General features: G+C 33.8%; 2 protein-coding genes across 2 annotated transcripts; one reads left to right on the top strand and one right to left on the bottom strand.

The window, feature by feature from the left end:
* Positions 1-777: 777 nt before the first annotated feature.
* On the top strand, positions 778-5,552 carry LOC133175816 (uncharacterized). The gene is made up of 3 exons (XM_061310940.1): positions 778-1,043; positions 3,955-4,230; positions 4,568-5,552. Exons 1-3 carry the CDS (start codon positions 806-808, stop codon positions 5,335-5,337), a joined length of 1,284 nt encoding a protein of 427 aa, XP_061166924.1. The 5' UTR covers positions 778-805; the 3' UTR covers positions 5,338-5,552.
* Positions 5,553-6,399: 847 nt separating this feature from the next.
* LOC133175950 (nuclear receptor ROR-beta-like) lies at positions 6,400-16,001 on the bottom strand. The gene is made up of 7 exons (XM_061311105.1): positions 15,898-16,001; positions 10,316-10,541; positions 9,819-9,963; positions 9,155-9,675; positions 8,271-8,499; positions 7,792-8,016; positions 6,400-6,734 (listed from the first exon to the last, which is right to left on the bottom strand). The coding sequence occupies exons 2-7, from the start codon at positions 10,499-10,501 to the stop codon at positions 6,487-6,489; spliced, it is 1,554 nt and encodes a 517-aa protein (XP_061167089.1). The 5' UTR covers positions 10,502-10,541; positions 15,898-16,001; the 3' UTR covers positions 6,400-6,486.
* Positions 16,002-16,870: the final 869 nt, after the last annotated feature.

The following is a 16,870-nucleotide window of genomic DNA, read 5'->3' as shown; positions in this document are numbered from 1 at the left end:
ATTTACATTATTTTTCTAATGACTTGCCACATATTTTTGTCATTCAAGGATCATTTTTGAAAAAAAGTTTGCACTATTTTTTTTTAACTTCAATCACATCACAATGGAAATATTCTTACTCACCCCATGGTACATGTAGTTCATGAGAACATGACCTTTTTCTAATTTGCAAGGAATCTTAAGGAAAAATATTTGGAAATGTAAATATACGGGGATTAACGATTGCAACCATTGCAGAAAAATTACACAATCCGCTGACACGAGTTATGTATTTTTTTCTGCAATAGTTGCAACCGTTAATTCCTGTACATTTATTTACAAACAGACAATTCTATTGTTTAAATAATCGTTATGAATTGTGCCTTTATAATCTTTAACTTCAACAACCTCGCCAATACAAAAGCCCAAACATGTATAAATAAAGGTCAAGTTTCTGCTTGTTATAAATTTTTGCTCGACATTTAAATTCCATTTTAATTGTTATCCACCATGTTAGATCGTTAAACACATCGGAAATAATCTTCATTTCGAAATAATTTTAAGGTAAGTAAATAGAAATATTTTAAACGTAAAAGTAGTGTTCACTGAAAATCGTTTTAAAATTCTTGTATTTAAAAACATAAATTTTTAGTTAGAAAACTGCAACATGTAGTCCACAATACATTGTATCACACATTTAGTTTTCTACCCAATGGAGTGTAACAAACCATTTCAGGTTGCTATCAACAAAGTGATTCAGTTTATGATCAGTATCGATTTATTTATCTGCAGAATATAGAATCAATTGCTTCAACAAGAAAAAATCATGGCAGAACCTGAAGATTCAATAACACATGACGTAATGATCAGCTACGATTGGGAGCACCAAGACTCGGTCCTAAAAATCCGAAACAGTCTGAAAGAAAAAGGCATCAAATGTTGGATAGATGTAGAAAATATATCGGGTTCGACGTTAGAAGCAATGAGCGCTGCAGTGGAGAATTCTGCCATCTTTCTCATGTGTTACTCCGAGAAGTATTACGAGAGTGAAAACTGTCAGTCCGGTAAGATATACCGTTTTTACAAATAAAAAAAAAAGGGGGGGGGGCAACAAGCCTTATCATTTGACTAAGCAATAAATATAAGCCCAAGGCCCTGATTTTAACAATATTGTCATTTTGTAAATTGTGAAAGTAACCGGGTGGCAGTAAATACAAAATTTATATCATGACAATAATATGTTGACGGTGCGACCGTTAGAGCGAGTGCAGATACCTTTCAGATTTCATTACTTAGATCGGGCTCGTCAAACCGCACGTGACATTTGCTACGTCTAGACTTTGACGTCATATGACGTCGTATATATGTTGCATTAGCCTACCAAAACTAAGGGTGAACAGTGCTAATTTCAATCAAGAAAGTTTATTATATTATTTGTCTGCTGTATATCCATTAAATCAAGGTGATTTTATTTTTTTGTTGAATTTTATTGCTACCGCGAGAACGTAGTTTCCGACGAGATGCAATTCGCTAAGCATTGTGGGACCACAGGCAATTGCGGAAAAAAATTCATTTGGATCAATGTGCAAAGTCCGAATTTTCTCTTCGCCCAGGCGTTGCTTAAAGAGCTCGCAGTGACGAGCGGCGCTTTGCGCCGCTCGCTGCGCTCGCTATTACACGAGGTACGTGTGTTATAAGATGGATGTCTGCATACATGGTTACTTAACTTAGTAATATGTTAGACGGTGCGACCGTTGGTGAGGGCGGAGCCATCAAGTGAACATTTCTACATTTTATTTTTTAATGATAAATCAGTAAATCAGAACAAAGACCTCAGTCCTTTTAAAAGAAGCTTGAGTTCTATTTTTCATTTCAAATAAAGAAATTTAAGGATTTTTTGGTTTTATAAATCTGGAAAATTTTTACTAAGATATTTCATCATGAATTGCCTAGCCAGAGCACTCAAAATCAAATAGCATAACGGGGAAAGAGCATGCACTGGCACTGGACCAGTCAAGGATTCAACCAGATAAGAAGACATTTTACTCTTTCAGTAAGAAACCGTGCTATTACATCCAACTAGAAACTTGTTTTGACTTTGAGATGTTTATCAACTGGTAAAATGCAGTATAATTGTGCAATGTTGATGACAAAGTTGTATCAGTTGTGATGTAATACACATGGAACTAAATACCTCCATCACAAAAGAGTGCGCTATTTGTTCGGGAAATTGTATGCGTTGCTAGGGTGACCTAACTTAAGTGCTCTAATTTTCTCAGAATTAAACTTAGCTAAGAATTGCACTTAGAATTTATATGAATATGACTTAAGAATTTTTTCTTAGCTAAGAATTTATTTTATACTTAAGTGTGAAACTTAGCACAAATCTTAAGTATGTTTATGAATCCCAGCCTAGGGCTGTGTATCGTGAGGGCTAAAAGTATCAGCATTGCAAAATTTCTGAGAATTATTTTCTTAATTTTAATGGAAAAAATGTAGAGTAAATTAAACGTTTCTGCATTTTTTAAAAACTAATTTAACTCAAAAAAATTTTTTTTCAGATATTAAAATGCGAAAACTCATCGTCGGAAACCCACGGTCGGTCTCGCTTCTCTTACCTTAAGTATTTAGTACTACTCAACAACATTGAACTCTTTACATGGATTACCATGGGTAATGTCAAATGAAGATTCTGTTTTTTTTAAGCCAAGAGAACATTAAACTTTATTACATGTCATGTGTTTTGCAGTCCCTCATGTACATAGGAACAAGCAAATAATCAAAGACAAAAATAAGTAAATAAATAATTAATAAAATAAATTAATTAAATTTGTAATTAATAATAAATAAATAAAAATAAAATTAAAAAAAATTAAAATGCATATCCCTTCCCCTCTTCTTGAGTTCATACCAGTATATTCAGTAAAGCTTTTCATGCAATATTTTACCACTAAAACATTTTTTAAAATGTTTTATTCAATAGGAAAATTATACTACATGTATGTCACAAAAAAATCTGATATTTCTAGTTTGTGTTTTGAAAATAAGACATTCGTAATTAATAAATTTTATTAACAAATAAATTAGAGTTGTTTCTTTTCCCTAAAGTCTGGTGAAAGGGGCCACAGAAAAATCCGCCCCTCCATAGTGCGTAGTACGCAGTCTAGACAGTGACGTCACTATAATTTGTTAAACTGAGTTTTTTTTGTTTCACCAAAATATAGTAAGGTATATTAAAAGGTGAATAAATCTGTTTTTAAAAAGAGAGTACGCACATGAAATATGAATTATTACAGGTTGTTAAAAATTCAACAGTTTCCGCTGATACATTCAATGGATGGCGTCACATGTCAGGTCTATGACGATCGAGTGCAAGTTAGTTGAAAACGAAAGTAACAAAGACGTGTACTATAAGGGTGTTTTTTGATTATTGATAAAATTTCATTAACGCAGGATTGGAATTAAAATTACGATTCTCCAGCATCTCGTTTATGCGGGAATTTGTCGCGAGATTCAAGATGGAAAAAGACTATGGACGCCATATTGGCGACAGGGTTCTCAGTTCCATAGGTATTGTAATAAGAATATAGTTTACAATAGAATTCAATATATTTTACATACATTTTACATATGTTACCTATAGGGAGAGCTTCGCTCTCACGGGCCCTTCGGGCTCCGCCCTCTATTATAGTATACTAGTACTCCATTTTCACTGTAAACTTTGATGATTTCATTCTGAGTATTAGTTGGGGGGGGGGGGGATGAAGCAAACCTGCCTGATCTCTTTGAATGCTGCTCAACTGATCCTCATTTACGTTTCTTCATTATATACATGCATATTACAACATGTATGTCTTTGGGTGTTGTTTATCTTAAATGACTAAAGTACATCAATTCTTAATGAATTTTAAATCTTTGTGTATCCATAATACTGTATCAAAAAGTATTTATTTTGTTTTGTTTTGTTTTTTTAAGAGGCAGAATATGCAAGGCAGCTTAAAAAAGACATTATACCGTGTAAAATGGAGAGGGGGTATAAGGCAAAAGGATGGCTAGGGTTTATTCTTGGCAGCAAACTTTTCTTCGAGTTTTCTGGCAAATATCCTTTCGAACAGAAAATAGAAGAACTTGTAAGGGAAATCCGCGCCCATCTCCAGGAAGATAAAGACGCCCCAGAAACACTGGCGACAGATGTACAGAAGTCACTCAAAATTGACAATCCTCCGCCTAAAGCCACTAATAAAGGTGCTGGTAAGTACATTAGGAGAATTCACAATCTTACCTAGAGCAAAACATTCTTTGAATATAATCGAGTCTGATGAGCTGCAACAAAGCCAATAATGGATCAATGTACACGACGAATTTAAGGGAACCTGTTCTGAGCATTACAAAATTTGTGATGTGTTAATAGATTCTGATCTAAATTAAAGAAACTATTTAAAAACTTATTGCAATACAGTTTTGTCAAAACTTGATCAAAAAATGTCTCCAGTTTCAAATTTTGAATTTGCTAAGGGGGAGAGACAAAATTGCAATTCTTAACATAAAACCGACTTAAGTTATCCGATTTTTTAACGTTATTTTTCAGGGAGCTCAAAAGTCTTATACAAAATATCAGTTTCTGGAACGGAAGGTCTTCGACATATTGCATTCCAACCTCCTGAAAACTATTGGATTGGCTATGAAAACAAGGTTGCCTTCATAGATAAATCCGGCAACAAGCTGAAGGAAATCCAACGATACAGATTCACATTTGGGGCACATTCAGTTACACAGGACGGCGTCCTTGTGTACCTGACAGGAATTTCAGTAAAAAAACACATATCCGAGTCAAAATCCGAAAACTTCATCACCGGAACTAATGTTGACGGATGGAAGGCCCGAAGCATTTATGCTAGTCATCGAAACGGTGACATATTGATTGGACTTCAAAATGAAGAAAAGGGTATAGGCAAAATTTCACGTTACAACAAGGAAGGGGAATACCAGAGCACGATAGAACGTGACAGCAGCGACAGTCCATTGTACACATGGCCTCGCTTCATTACGGAGAACTGCAATGAGGACGTCGTTGTTTCGGATTGGTATGGGGGAGTTGTCGCTACTAATAAGGATGGAAAGCATCACTTCACTTACAATATTTCTATCCCCAGAGCTGTGGTTACGGACTCTAAGGGGCGTATATATGTGTGTAACAATACACCAAAGATTCACGTTATTGATCAAAATGGAAAGTTCCAGTCGTATATTCTAACGGGCTTAAAAGACGCTTTTGCGCTTTACATCCACGAGGACAAAGAGTTGCATGTCGGTTTTAATGCACAAAAAAAGATAACTGTCTATAGAATAACGCAATAGAAACGTAAGACATTTACGTACCATTTGCATAAAGTTGTATACGTATCCAGTGTACCTGTATGAGATTATGACAAGCAAAAGCTTAGAAAAAAATATATGAAAGGCCTTGTGAAGTGAAACAAAACAAGAAAACATATGTAAAATAAAATCATAAATCAAAAAAATCATCACAGGATATCCCGCCTTTTTCATTTGTCTATTGAAAGAACTCGGGAAATGAGGCGTTATTTCTTTATTAATTCAATAAAATAATTCTTTCATGACATGTATAAAATCATGAGTAAAATATTTTGAAAACTTGCTTAAACTAAGTCTTAATTGTTGTTATTATATTTCAATTTCATTTTTCATCAGATAATTATCGATTAATGATTATATAAAAAGAGTTGAAAATAGGCACTCCCCAACCTGGGAGTGTGTAAGATATGAATTTTCCGGATAAAAAATGCATGGTGAATAAAAATTGAAAAGTTGCTCAACAAGTAAAAATTGTTTTGAATATGCTATAGCTGCGAATGACACAAAAATAATTTTTTTCTACATCTTGCACCGCGCCGTGCAGCATAGCCTACTCTGCAGAAATCATCGGCATTATCACGTGTCAAAGATCCAGGATATCAGCACGTGGTTCATCTTGAGAAGCCTACAATTTCATTTTGATGACATAATTTTTATCATTTATCACTGCCTTTATTACATCGATGAATCAATTTGATGAACAAATTTACTAAAAATTTTATTTATTTATTATTTTATTTTATTATTTGTTTAGTTATTTATTTATTTTATTTATTGTTTTTTATTTGAAGACAGTCTGAAATAAAAATGATCCCTCTTTCAGCTTTGAATACCTTGTGCTTTCCTTGGATGCTTGATTGTGAAAGTACTTTTTGAAACGTAAATTTTGTTTAAGCGGTCGATTTGAAGCTTTGTACTTGTTTACATAAATAATTAAATATGTATCTACATGAAGCTTTTACTGGAGGTTTTACACACGTCCCAACAAACTTTTTTTTTCTCAGATGTCATTTTAAATATTGAAAAAAAAAAATAACATGTAACTGTTATGGAATGGTTTAATTCTTTAAAAAATTGTTTATATTAAGAACGTTCAAGTATGTAACATCGTACAGTGTATACTTTTGAGCATTATTCATCAAACAAAAACTGAAGCATTTCCGGAATAACTTTTATCAAAAATTTGTCTTTACACAAGGTTTTATACAGCTGGAGGTACTCTTCCCCTAGAGCCCGTAGACGGATAAACATGTCCATTATTTTGGCAAGGCGTCTGCCTCCTGAATTCCCGTGGGTTTCCTCCAAAAGATTTCCGAGCGTCTCTATCAACGTAGTCTGAATTTTCTCAACTTTGTCAGGTTCTTCTAAAGAACATCTGTCTGTGGTAATAGAAAAACAAGATCTCTGTGTTCACGATTTAGAATAACATATTTGTGCAAAAGTAATTTCGTCATATCCTTTCGCAAAAACTCTTAACATTATATACATGTAGGGTTAACGCAATGTTGCCCAACTAACTGAGTTTCAAATAACAATAAAATCTTTTAAAGATATACACGCTATAACTTGGATCAGTTAAAAATAAAGTTGGAAATTATTTATTTTGTTTACCAAATAAAGTTACGAAAATACTGTAAATTACTTTGAAAATGAACGCGTTATAAAGATCTCAAATTATAATTATTTATTTTCCTACTAAGAAAGTAATGCCTCTATATTTAAATTCATGCATCATGTGACACGGTCGCTACTTTTAGAACGATAAACAAAAATGGCGTCAAGAAAACGAGGTAGGCCGTTTGGTATACAAATAACTTTTGACATTGATGGCACACATCTAATGCTTAATAATAATGATCTTTTGAAACAACCAGTATTAACCATCTACTGTGTAATGACAGATATTAACCTTTTATCCATAATCGTTGTCAAAATGCAACGTACCTCGTCGTCTATGATTTCCCGCGGACATGCGTGTCTATATACTGTGTACGCACTTCCTTCATCAATATTCATGAAAAGGCTGAATTCTTAATTGCAGATCTTGCTTAATTGTTATGTAATTACAACGACTTATTTAGTGAAACTTTGCGGAAAGTAATTAATTTTATTACACATCATGTTTCTCAAATCATTTAATCATTTTGTTTCACATAAAAAATCGCGTTTATATAGCGTGTATATCTTTAAAAATAGCAAAATCATTTTTTATGAAGTTTAAAAGATGAAAAACGCCAAAAATGTGTAAACCGAGCCTTCTTAAATGTATAATAAAATTCAAAACTTTTCTTGGAAATTAGCTGTCAAAATCAACCCACGGTTTTATACCAGCCAATATTTATTTTATTTACGGACAAGTTTAGGGAAAAGATGAGACAAAAATACCCAGTAATTTTCCTTTCAATGAAAGCTTAAGTGATATGTACAAGTACCTACCTCGGAATGTTAATGATATAGCGAGAACCAGTGCATGCTCTTCGGGGGTGAAATTGAATTCTTTCACCCTCTTGGAAAATTCGAACCAATTCCTGAATACCTCTATTGGTGTATACGCACATATTTCCGTAAAATGATGGGTCTGACCAGTGTATGTGATAATGACTTCCCGCTCAAAGTCGATAGACCGGTATTGCAGAATAACGAAAAACTCAAAACGGGATGCTGAAATAAAAATCAGAAATAAAAAAAAAATTAGGGATTATAAGAGCACACCTGATAATTGGCATCGTGTTTTATTGACAAACATAGCTCATTATTAGTTTTTTGTTCTATTTATTTTTTTTTTTTTAGATATTTAGTTTAATAATATCTAAAAAGCTCCTCTAAATGCCTACTTTAAAATGATGAAACGGTTTTTTTTTTCTCTACGAAAAAGAACAATTATTTAATTCATTAAAAACATCCAGAAAGGGTACCTTTTAAAAGCGTGGCCTGATCTTTGGGAGATAACGTCCGGAAGTCTGGAATTCCTTGCGTAAACTGTACATATTCCCTCACTATCCGGACCATATCACGGCGACCATCTTGGAGTAATTTCAGCCGCCCATCAACATCCATATTCGTTTTCTCATAGATCTCTCTGTATTCATCCGCTGGCAAGAAATTCATGTCACCAAAGAGTCTGGTCTTCTCTTTATATTTTTTCTGCAATTTTTTCCCAAACTCATTTTGGACTGGTATAACATGTAGTTGTATATTTTTAAAATTCAATTGCACATCTGAATCAATAATGCATAATTCTTAAATTAAAGGGTAAAATATGTGCAGTCAGGCCGAGTTCTTAGTAGTCTACGGCTCCTGTCGGAAACAGATAAAAATATGAAAACGCTCATACAAACATAAAACTAATCTAGGCAATGTTTTCTAAAGTTAATTGGGATTTTTCCCCAAGAGAAAATCCCACCCTTTGAAAAACTCGTATCCCATTTAACTGAGTAAAATCAATAAAACATGTATTTTGATTGTCTTTTACCATTGCAATTAATATTTATATTTGCTGCAGTTGATTCCAAAATGTTTACTGGACAATTTGTACTCGTAGTACATATACATATATTGTATTTTTGCAATTCTTTGTGTGATTATTCAATCTTAAATTTAGTTTAGAATGGGATAATTCGTGTAGTAAGAAACATCAGAGTTAATGTTGTATGAAACATCATGCCGCACAAAGAAGATTCCTTATTTCTTAAAAAAGCGTAGTTTCCCCAAACTTCCTTTAGAAAGTGCATGTGGATATAATCATGGTTGCATTAATCACTGGCTCATTAAAAAGTAAAAAAAAAAAATATCAACTTACAAATCCTTCTTCGAACAATTCTTCCAGCTCCTGGTCATTCAGCGTCGTTTCAAATGGTTTGAGGGCGTTGTATCCAACCATGATATTTTCCATCATCCGCTTTACCTCCTGCTGACTAGATGCGGGCGCGGATCCACACAACGTCTGTTCAACTGAGCTAGGTGTGATGGCATGCCTACTAACCTCCTCGGAAAAATCAATAATACAGGCAGTACCATCAACAACTACAGAACAGTTGGAAGGAACGGAGGAGCAAGAGGGGGATTTGTTGGAACCCGACAGGGAGAGGGAGCAATTCGGAGGAGTGAAAACTTCATCACTGCGGGGCACATCCGGAGAAAAGTTAAGGGAAGAATCTGAAGCATACGTGTGTTCGGAGGAAACTGGATGTCCATTGCTTGAATCTGACGATAAATTGTTCTGTCTGTTTTTCTGGTGTATAACACCATTTTCCTGTAGTTTCTTCACTTCCATTATGACGTTTGTTCGTTCTGCCACGGTATAGCGTCCTTGACGAATGCCTTAATAAAGTTACATAAATTTCAATGTCAATTCAGATACTTTCATTTTGTAAATTTCAATTGTTTTTACAATATGAAAGTATCGAAGCATTCGGAGTCATAACACACAATGACGCTATTAAAAAGTATTTAAAAACTCCTACCCTCTTTTGACATGCCAAGATCCAGGCATTTTTTGAGGCGACATGCTGAGCAGTTGAGGCCTTTCTGTTGCTCGTCTATTACACAGTCCCCTCCTTTGTCGCATTTATATGGAGTGGTTCGCTGAAGACATCGCCGAAAGAATGCCTGCAAATAATTATGAAAGTTGTCTTCATAGACAAGTACCCAATGTTTTTTGGGAAGGGGAAGAAGGCGGGGAATTTATAGGAACTGTAGATATTCTCAATAGATTTGTTAAACGTTTCTAATGATATACCATAAGAAGGCAAGGACGTCCATGTAGTTTACGTTTAACTGTTTCTGGTATTCATGTTTGGGAATAATATCAAGGAAATCTCACTTATTCTCTATGACCATACTATCTGAGACAAAAGCTAACATTTTATACTGACATAATTCTATGATTTCTAAAGTTACAAAAAAGTAAATTGATCCAATTGTACATAATACAGAACTGCGCAAAATAACCACTCCATACCTTGCAGGCCTCACAACTGTACACGCCAAAGTGAATCCCCGATGCTCTCTTACCACAAATGCGACAGAACGGTAGCTCTAGTGGCTCAGAAGACGGAATGTATTTTTCCCTCTTCCGACCCCTTCTTTTAACTCCCTCTTGGATTTCGATGCTTGTGGGAGGTTTTTCTGAATTCGTTGTTTCCATTATTTTCCTACATCACCATTAAACAGACAAAGGCGTAAGCCTATAATGTAAAATCAATATCAAGCCATTAAAGATAACGTAAAACTTCATTATTTTTTTTTAAAAGTCCTATTTCAATTCCTTTATGCATTTTTTTTTTACAAACACAATTTCACAATTTTTACGCGATGTCGAATTCACGAATTTATTACTTTTAACAAACGGGGGCATACCTGATCATGATAATTTAAAAACGAATTGTTTTCGATCATCTTCGCAAACCGCGGTCTAATGTAAGAAAGAGCTAAATGTGGACTTTGGATCGTGGCTTGAGACGACGATTTTCAATAAAAGGACTATAACTCTGTGAGAACAGAAACCACGCCCTCCAGGCTGATATTATCTGGCAACGGAAAATATTACTTGACAACGGGTAATATTATAAGAATTATCACTTACATGAAATGTACATGTATATTCACGTACGGTTCATCGAGTCTTTCTGTTCCCGAATCATTCGGGATAAGTAAGATAAACTCTACAACTATATTTCAAAACATCACCGAGTATGCTAAAAAATACTTGAACCTCGTGTTACACCTTTTTTAGTGTATACTACACAGGCACTTGTTTCGGTAATAAATTTTTAACCCATAGTATAATAATAACACAAGGTATCTAACTCCGAATTACACGGAGTACCCCCCTCCCCCAGAATCGCACTCATTTACACTTTCAGAGGAAATACACTGACAAACTGTTTATACCTATGTTTTCTACGATAATTTATCTACACAACCATATATGGCATGCTTGTCTTTATTTTCTTTAGTCTCCGTAAACAGCGTCAAAACTCTGCTCGTCGAGTGGAAAAGTCGAATTCAACCATGAAATGCTATATGTGCTAATCCCGCACAGAGAACAAAATTAAAAAATGAGTGGGTTTAAAAATTCAATTCCAGTGTTTAAAGTAAATAGAACTTGTTTACGTCTGATTTTCCCTGAAAACATTACGATGTTTATCCGATGTAATTTTAGAAACAGATTTTTAGCCAATCAAAATGTCTGTGCGGGATTAGCACATAGCATTTCATGGTTGAATTCGACTTTTCCACTCGACGAGCAGAGTTTTGACGCTGTTTACGGAGACTAAAGAAAATAAAGACAAGCATGCCATATATGGTTGTGTAGATAAATTATCGTAGAAAACATAGGTATAAACAGTTTGTCAGTGTATTTCCTCTGAAAGTGTAAATGAGTGCGATTCTGGGGGAGGGGGGTACTCCGTGTAATTCGGAGTTAGATACCTTGTGTTATTATTATACTATGGGTTAAAAATTTACTACCGAAACAAGTGCCTGTGGTATACTATAACAAATGAAGGTTAATTTTTTGAATCACTAACTTGTGCGTTAAGTTTGGTTTTCATCAATCGAAGTGTTACGATTAAAGTTTTAATCTTAACTTAAACTTATCTAGAAAAGATTTAAACTTTTCATGTAACAAATGTTCTCAAGTTCAAGTTCAATTTATTCACTCAAACCAATTAATGGTACATGAGGTTCTATGTACAATATATACAAAAACAATATACAAGATACACGTGAAATGGCGGAAATACATTCAAATTATAAAGTAACAAAAAGAAAAATAATAATCTATACTTATAAATTAATAAATTTTGCAAATAAACTACGAAACGGCTGCACCAGAGTTCATACTAACTCCTCTATGAATACACTAGATACAAGATGATGTCCGTAAACTATATTCAGATTTCACTCGCATAGTAAGTATCATATATTAAATTGAAAGTCTACTTTCATTTTCTATAAACAGCCATGAAATAGTAAAAAGGTGAGTAGGGTGGCGGTTCCGGTTGGCGGATCTAAGTTACTGGCAATTTTTAATGAAACTGAAAACAAGCAATCGTTTATTTATTTCATAAAACATCATCACTGAATTTTCAATCTAAACTTGATTTAATTGATATAAAAGAAATAAGTTGTGATTACCGATTAACAAGGGAAATTTGCAAATTATGTTCGTCATTCATCGATCTTAATATTGACGGAAACTTCTAGAACATCATATGGCGTCGAGCCCGATGTTAAAAAGAAAAAACGAGGTGATTATATAAAAAAAGCTTTTTGTGAATGGGTCATTGAAACAATGGTAAATCATTGATAACACTTGAGTTGTGAATTTATATATTTATATATCGAAAGACTACTAGTAGGTTTTTCCTAATAATTTATCGGTAAAATTTGTATATTCCTCACTGAGAGCATAGTGACAACGAACCGAAGTACAATTTGTAACTTCGTTATAAATTTTCTTACATGAAAAGAGAAAATTAATGAATAAGGTATTGTTCAAATACAATTAATTTTTTTCTGAATACAGTCGTTTGTATCAAATACTCGGCAAAGGGCGTTCAAAGCTAATGTTTACAAAACAAACAAAGAAAAGAAAAAGAATTTCAATTTATCATTAAAATGTGCATATTCGCTGCTTTTATCCTTGATGGAAAAGAAATAAGAGCACCTGAAGTACAATATCCATAACATAGTTTAACATGTTTCACAATAAACGTCAATTAATGAAATATTTTTACAGGGGGGGGGGGGGGCATACATCTACTTCTGCTCCAAAGCTAAATGCGGGATTTTGAACAAAGTGTATCTTCCTGCTATAAGCCTGTAAGCTGTCAGTAGAAACTATAATATATATTATTGGAATATTTCTGTCGGTAGTGGTATAAGTTCAATTTCCCGCGCTTGCGCGGGATTTCATCTAGTAATAATAATAATTATGGAGGACTGACTTGTTCATATACCCTATCTATGTAGCTGCATAGTTTGATTAATATCTTGGAGTCAGCAGTTGACAACAATTCTGAGAATTTGTAGAAATTTGGTCTATTACAATATTTACTAGGTAGATACTTTTTTCTGCATTCTGAGAAAAATTGACATTCTAAAATATAGTGATACTCATCTGCTATTTGTCCATTATTACAGATATTACAGAGTCTATCATTTTTGGGAATTCCAAACCATCTCCCAGTCTCAACTGGGAGACGATGATCTGCTGTTCTTAATTTAATTAAAATTGTTCTAAATTTTGTAGGTAGTAAGTCTAAATATTTTTCAAATCCAAATTCTGTTTTGAAGATACTATACATATGACCTTTAGAAGAATCGTGCATATCACTTTGCCATTTCTGTATGTACTGATCTTTAAGACGTTCAACTATAGTTTTTAGCCATTTTATATTTAAAAAGGCCTGTTCATTCCATATATTTGAGAAGCCACAAGTATCAAGTATATTCTTAATACATAAAATCCAAGGGTTCTTATGACTTCCTGAACAAAACTGTTCAAATAAATTCTTATATGTAACATAAACAATCTTATTTTCAGGGCTTACCAGTAATTTTGCCCAATGGGATATCATTCTTATATGTACACCGTTATATACAAAGGGAATCGACCCGTTTCGCCATAAAGCATATAACTAGGAGTACTACTTTTCAGATTAAAAATATATTTCAAAAATTTGAGATGAACGCGTTCAATTATTTCGATGTTCTCAAAACCCCATATCTCACATCCATACAGAAGTATTGGTGTGACAACTTTATCGAACAAATCGAGCTGGCAATCTACTGGTAAATTAAATTGTCTAATTTTTCGTATAACACCATACATGGCTTTTACAGCTTGCTCACATAAATGTTTTTTAGCCTTACAAAATGAACCGGATCGGGAAAATAGTATACCTAGGTATACCTAGGTATTTAAATTCGTTCACAATTTCAATAACAGAATTATTGTAGTAGAATACATTTTTTACAGATGGACCTTTCGAAAAAATTATAATTTTTGTTTTGTCTACATTGACATTCAGTTTCCATTGTAAACAATACGAATGAAACTCATTAAGAGCGTGTTGCAAACTCTCAGCAGACTCAGACATCATAACTGTATCGTCAGCATAGAACAAAATAAATAATTTAAAATACAGCCAAATTTGGTTTTCTACAGTGTTTGAACTGCTTGCATTAAAGGATAGCCCATGCTCAACAATATGGGAAACCATCGGTCAACCGACCATCCGGCCAACCAACCGACCATCCAAATGACCATCCAGCCAACCAAATGACCATCCAGCCAACCAACCGACCATCCAAATGACCATCCAGCCAACCAACCGACCATCCGGTCAACCAACCGACCAATCAAATGACCATCCAGCCAACCAACCGACCAACCAACGCCAACCAACCGACCATCCGACCAACCAAATGACCATCCAGTCGACCAACCGAAAAATACAAGGCAATTTTGTTCAAATATTTTGAAGTGGTAGGTGGGTTAGAGTAATAGTTTGAAAAGTGTATTAAATTATAAAAAATGTAATATAAGTGCAATAATCTCAGCGAGATTCGTAGGGACTAAAAATTTTGGTCTGGTGTCCCTACGGACAGGGAAACCTACGGACAGGGACACCAGACCAAAATTTTTAGTCCCTACAATTCTCGCTGAGATTATAAGTGCAATTCCATTGCGAAAAAAATTGAAAAGATAAGTAAATACAAGATATCCGTAATCATAGTAATAAAAATAAAATTTATGTACGACATATATGTGTACATATCAAACCTTCAATCAGTGCTTAATATCACTTTGCATAAAAAAGAATCACATCCCTTGATTCAATTCAGTTGATACATGTATATGCTGTTAAATTCCCCTTCTCCTCATTAGTCCTACAACTAGGTCCTTTAAAAGTCCTATAAGTAGGTCAGGTCGATATATAGAACTTACTTTCCTCTATGCCATTTTAATCGTTTTGGTTTAAAAAAAAACAGCTTCTATGTCAAAGTGTGAGAGCTAGATTGCTGTCGTGTAAACTAACATACCATTTAACTGGTTTCACACTTTTGTGAAAATTGTTACATACAGTGTATATTTTATGAAATGATTAATTGAACTTGTTTTTATTATTATTATTATTATTCATGTCATGCCTTGTTGACATGGTCAAGGTATGTCCGAATACTGAAATCCACCACAGGTCACCAGTGCACATGGGTTAAAAATGAGAACGACACCTTCATTATAAATAGTACAGACTGTAAATGCAGTGGTCCATATCACCTTTTGAAAGTTTTTATCCAAGAGCAAATAAGATAACTAGGCTATGTATGAAGTATTCATCGACTGGATTAAACTGTACCGATTTCTTTTCTCTATTCAAATGATAGTGGTACTCAATTAACCGAGGTCACAGTTTATCAGTTAGCTAGTGAATCTAAATTTCGAAATTCCTTGTTCAAAATCCAATTGAGTGAAATTAACTTTTTTACGAAGACACACAGCTAAGTATAGTACTAAGTGAGGCTACTTACCCAGTTAAATCACATAATTAGGTATAGGTATACCGTAAATTCACAGGAGAAGCACGCCCTTTGACACTCTCTAAAATGTAAACATCACAGGTAATTCAGGTTAACACAAAACGACAAATACTGGTACGAGTTATGAACGATATGGTTAGACTAATTACCGGTTACGAAATAATTCTGTAAAATATACAAGTAATAGCTTTTCAAAGAGCTTGCCTCCTGACTTAGTAGTTATTATCTAAGCACGACGAGAAAAAATGTTTCCGTTCATTTTTTTGATTTTTTTTTGGGGGGGTGGGGGGGGTGGGGGGGGTTCCATAATATTCCATCACCTTACATTTTTAAGACTTTATACAAAGGATGATGTGACATAACTGCTATCTGGGGCCCCTTTTTCTACGACGAATTATATTTAATCTACAACTATTTTGATAGTTTTCATTCATGAGTGAATAAATACGACGCCTTTTCAATAGTTTCAATAGTTCCGACAAATTTTAATTATAAGGATTACTGCATTATCTATGATTTTTTTTACCCTATGAAGGCAAAATTCGGCCTGGTTTGTGACAATACGTTCTTTTATGAAAAGAGAATAGGCGGGTCTTAGTACAATTCAATTCAATTTATTGACAACACCATCATACATTGGCATATAGTCATGAATAAAATAAACAATAACATACATAAAATCAATAAAATTATTCCAGTAAGCATATCAGTTATGTTGAAGTTTTTTCTTTTCTAATATTAAAGCATTTTTTTTCAGAAAGTTACATACTCTTCTAGCAATTTTAATACTTGGAGGGTTGATAATGTCAATAATAGGGTTTTCCTTCATGTAACATTGAGCATTAAATATATCAAAATATTGTAATCTATACAGATCATAACTAGGACAATAAAGTATAAAATGTTTTTCATTTTCAATAAAAAGTTTACAAGCATGACATACACGTTTTTCTCTAGGAATAGG

Source organism: Saccostrea echinata, unplaced genomic scaffold (assembly GCF_033153115.1).
Source record: "Saccostrea echinata isolate AGI-Se365-2 ecotype Australia unplaced genomic scaffold, CSIRO_AGI_Sech_v1 ptg000064l, whole genome shotgun sequence".
NCBI classification, from domain to species: domain Eukaryota; kingdom Metazoa; phylum Mollusca; class Bivalvia; order Ostreida; family Ostreidae; genus Saccostrea; species Saccostrea echinata.
The sequence above is the reverse complement of the archived record's forward strand: the minus strand, read 5'-3'. Positions and strand labels throughout refer to the sequence as shown.

What these genes read in the sequence shown, in the direction of transcription:
- LOC133175816 (XM_061310940.1), top strand. Translation starts at nt 806, where the DNA reads ATGGCAGAACCTGAAGATTCAATAACACATGACGTAATGATCAGCTAC. An exon ending in GAGTGAAAACTGTCAGTCCG is followed by an intron (nt 1,044 to 3,954) that starts GTAAGATATACC and finishes TGTTTTTTTAAG; the next exon opens with AGGCAGAATATGCAAGGCAG. An exon ending in AGCCACTAATAAAGGTGCTG is followed by an intron (nt 4,231 to 4,567) that starts GTAAGTACATTA and finishes GTTATTTTTCAG; the next exon opens with GGAGCTCAAAAGTCTTATAC.
- LOC133175950 (XM_061311105.1), bottom strand. Translation starts at nt 10,501, where the DNA reads ATGGAAACAACGAATTCAGAAAAACCTCCCACAAGCATCGAAATCCAA. An exon ending in TCTTGGCATGTCAAAAGAGG is followed by an intron (nt 9,676 to 9,818) that starts GTAGGAGTTTTT and finishes AACTTTATTAAG; the next exon opens with GCATTCGTCAAGGACGCTAT. An exon ending in TATATCATTAACATTCCGAG is followed by an intron (nt 6,735 to 7,791) that starts GTAGGTACTTGT and finishes CTATTACCACAG; the next exon opens with ACAGATGTTCTTTAGAAGAA.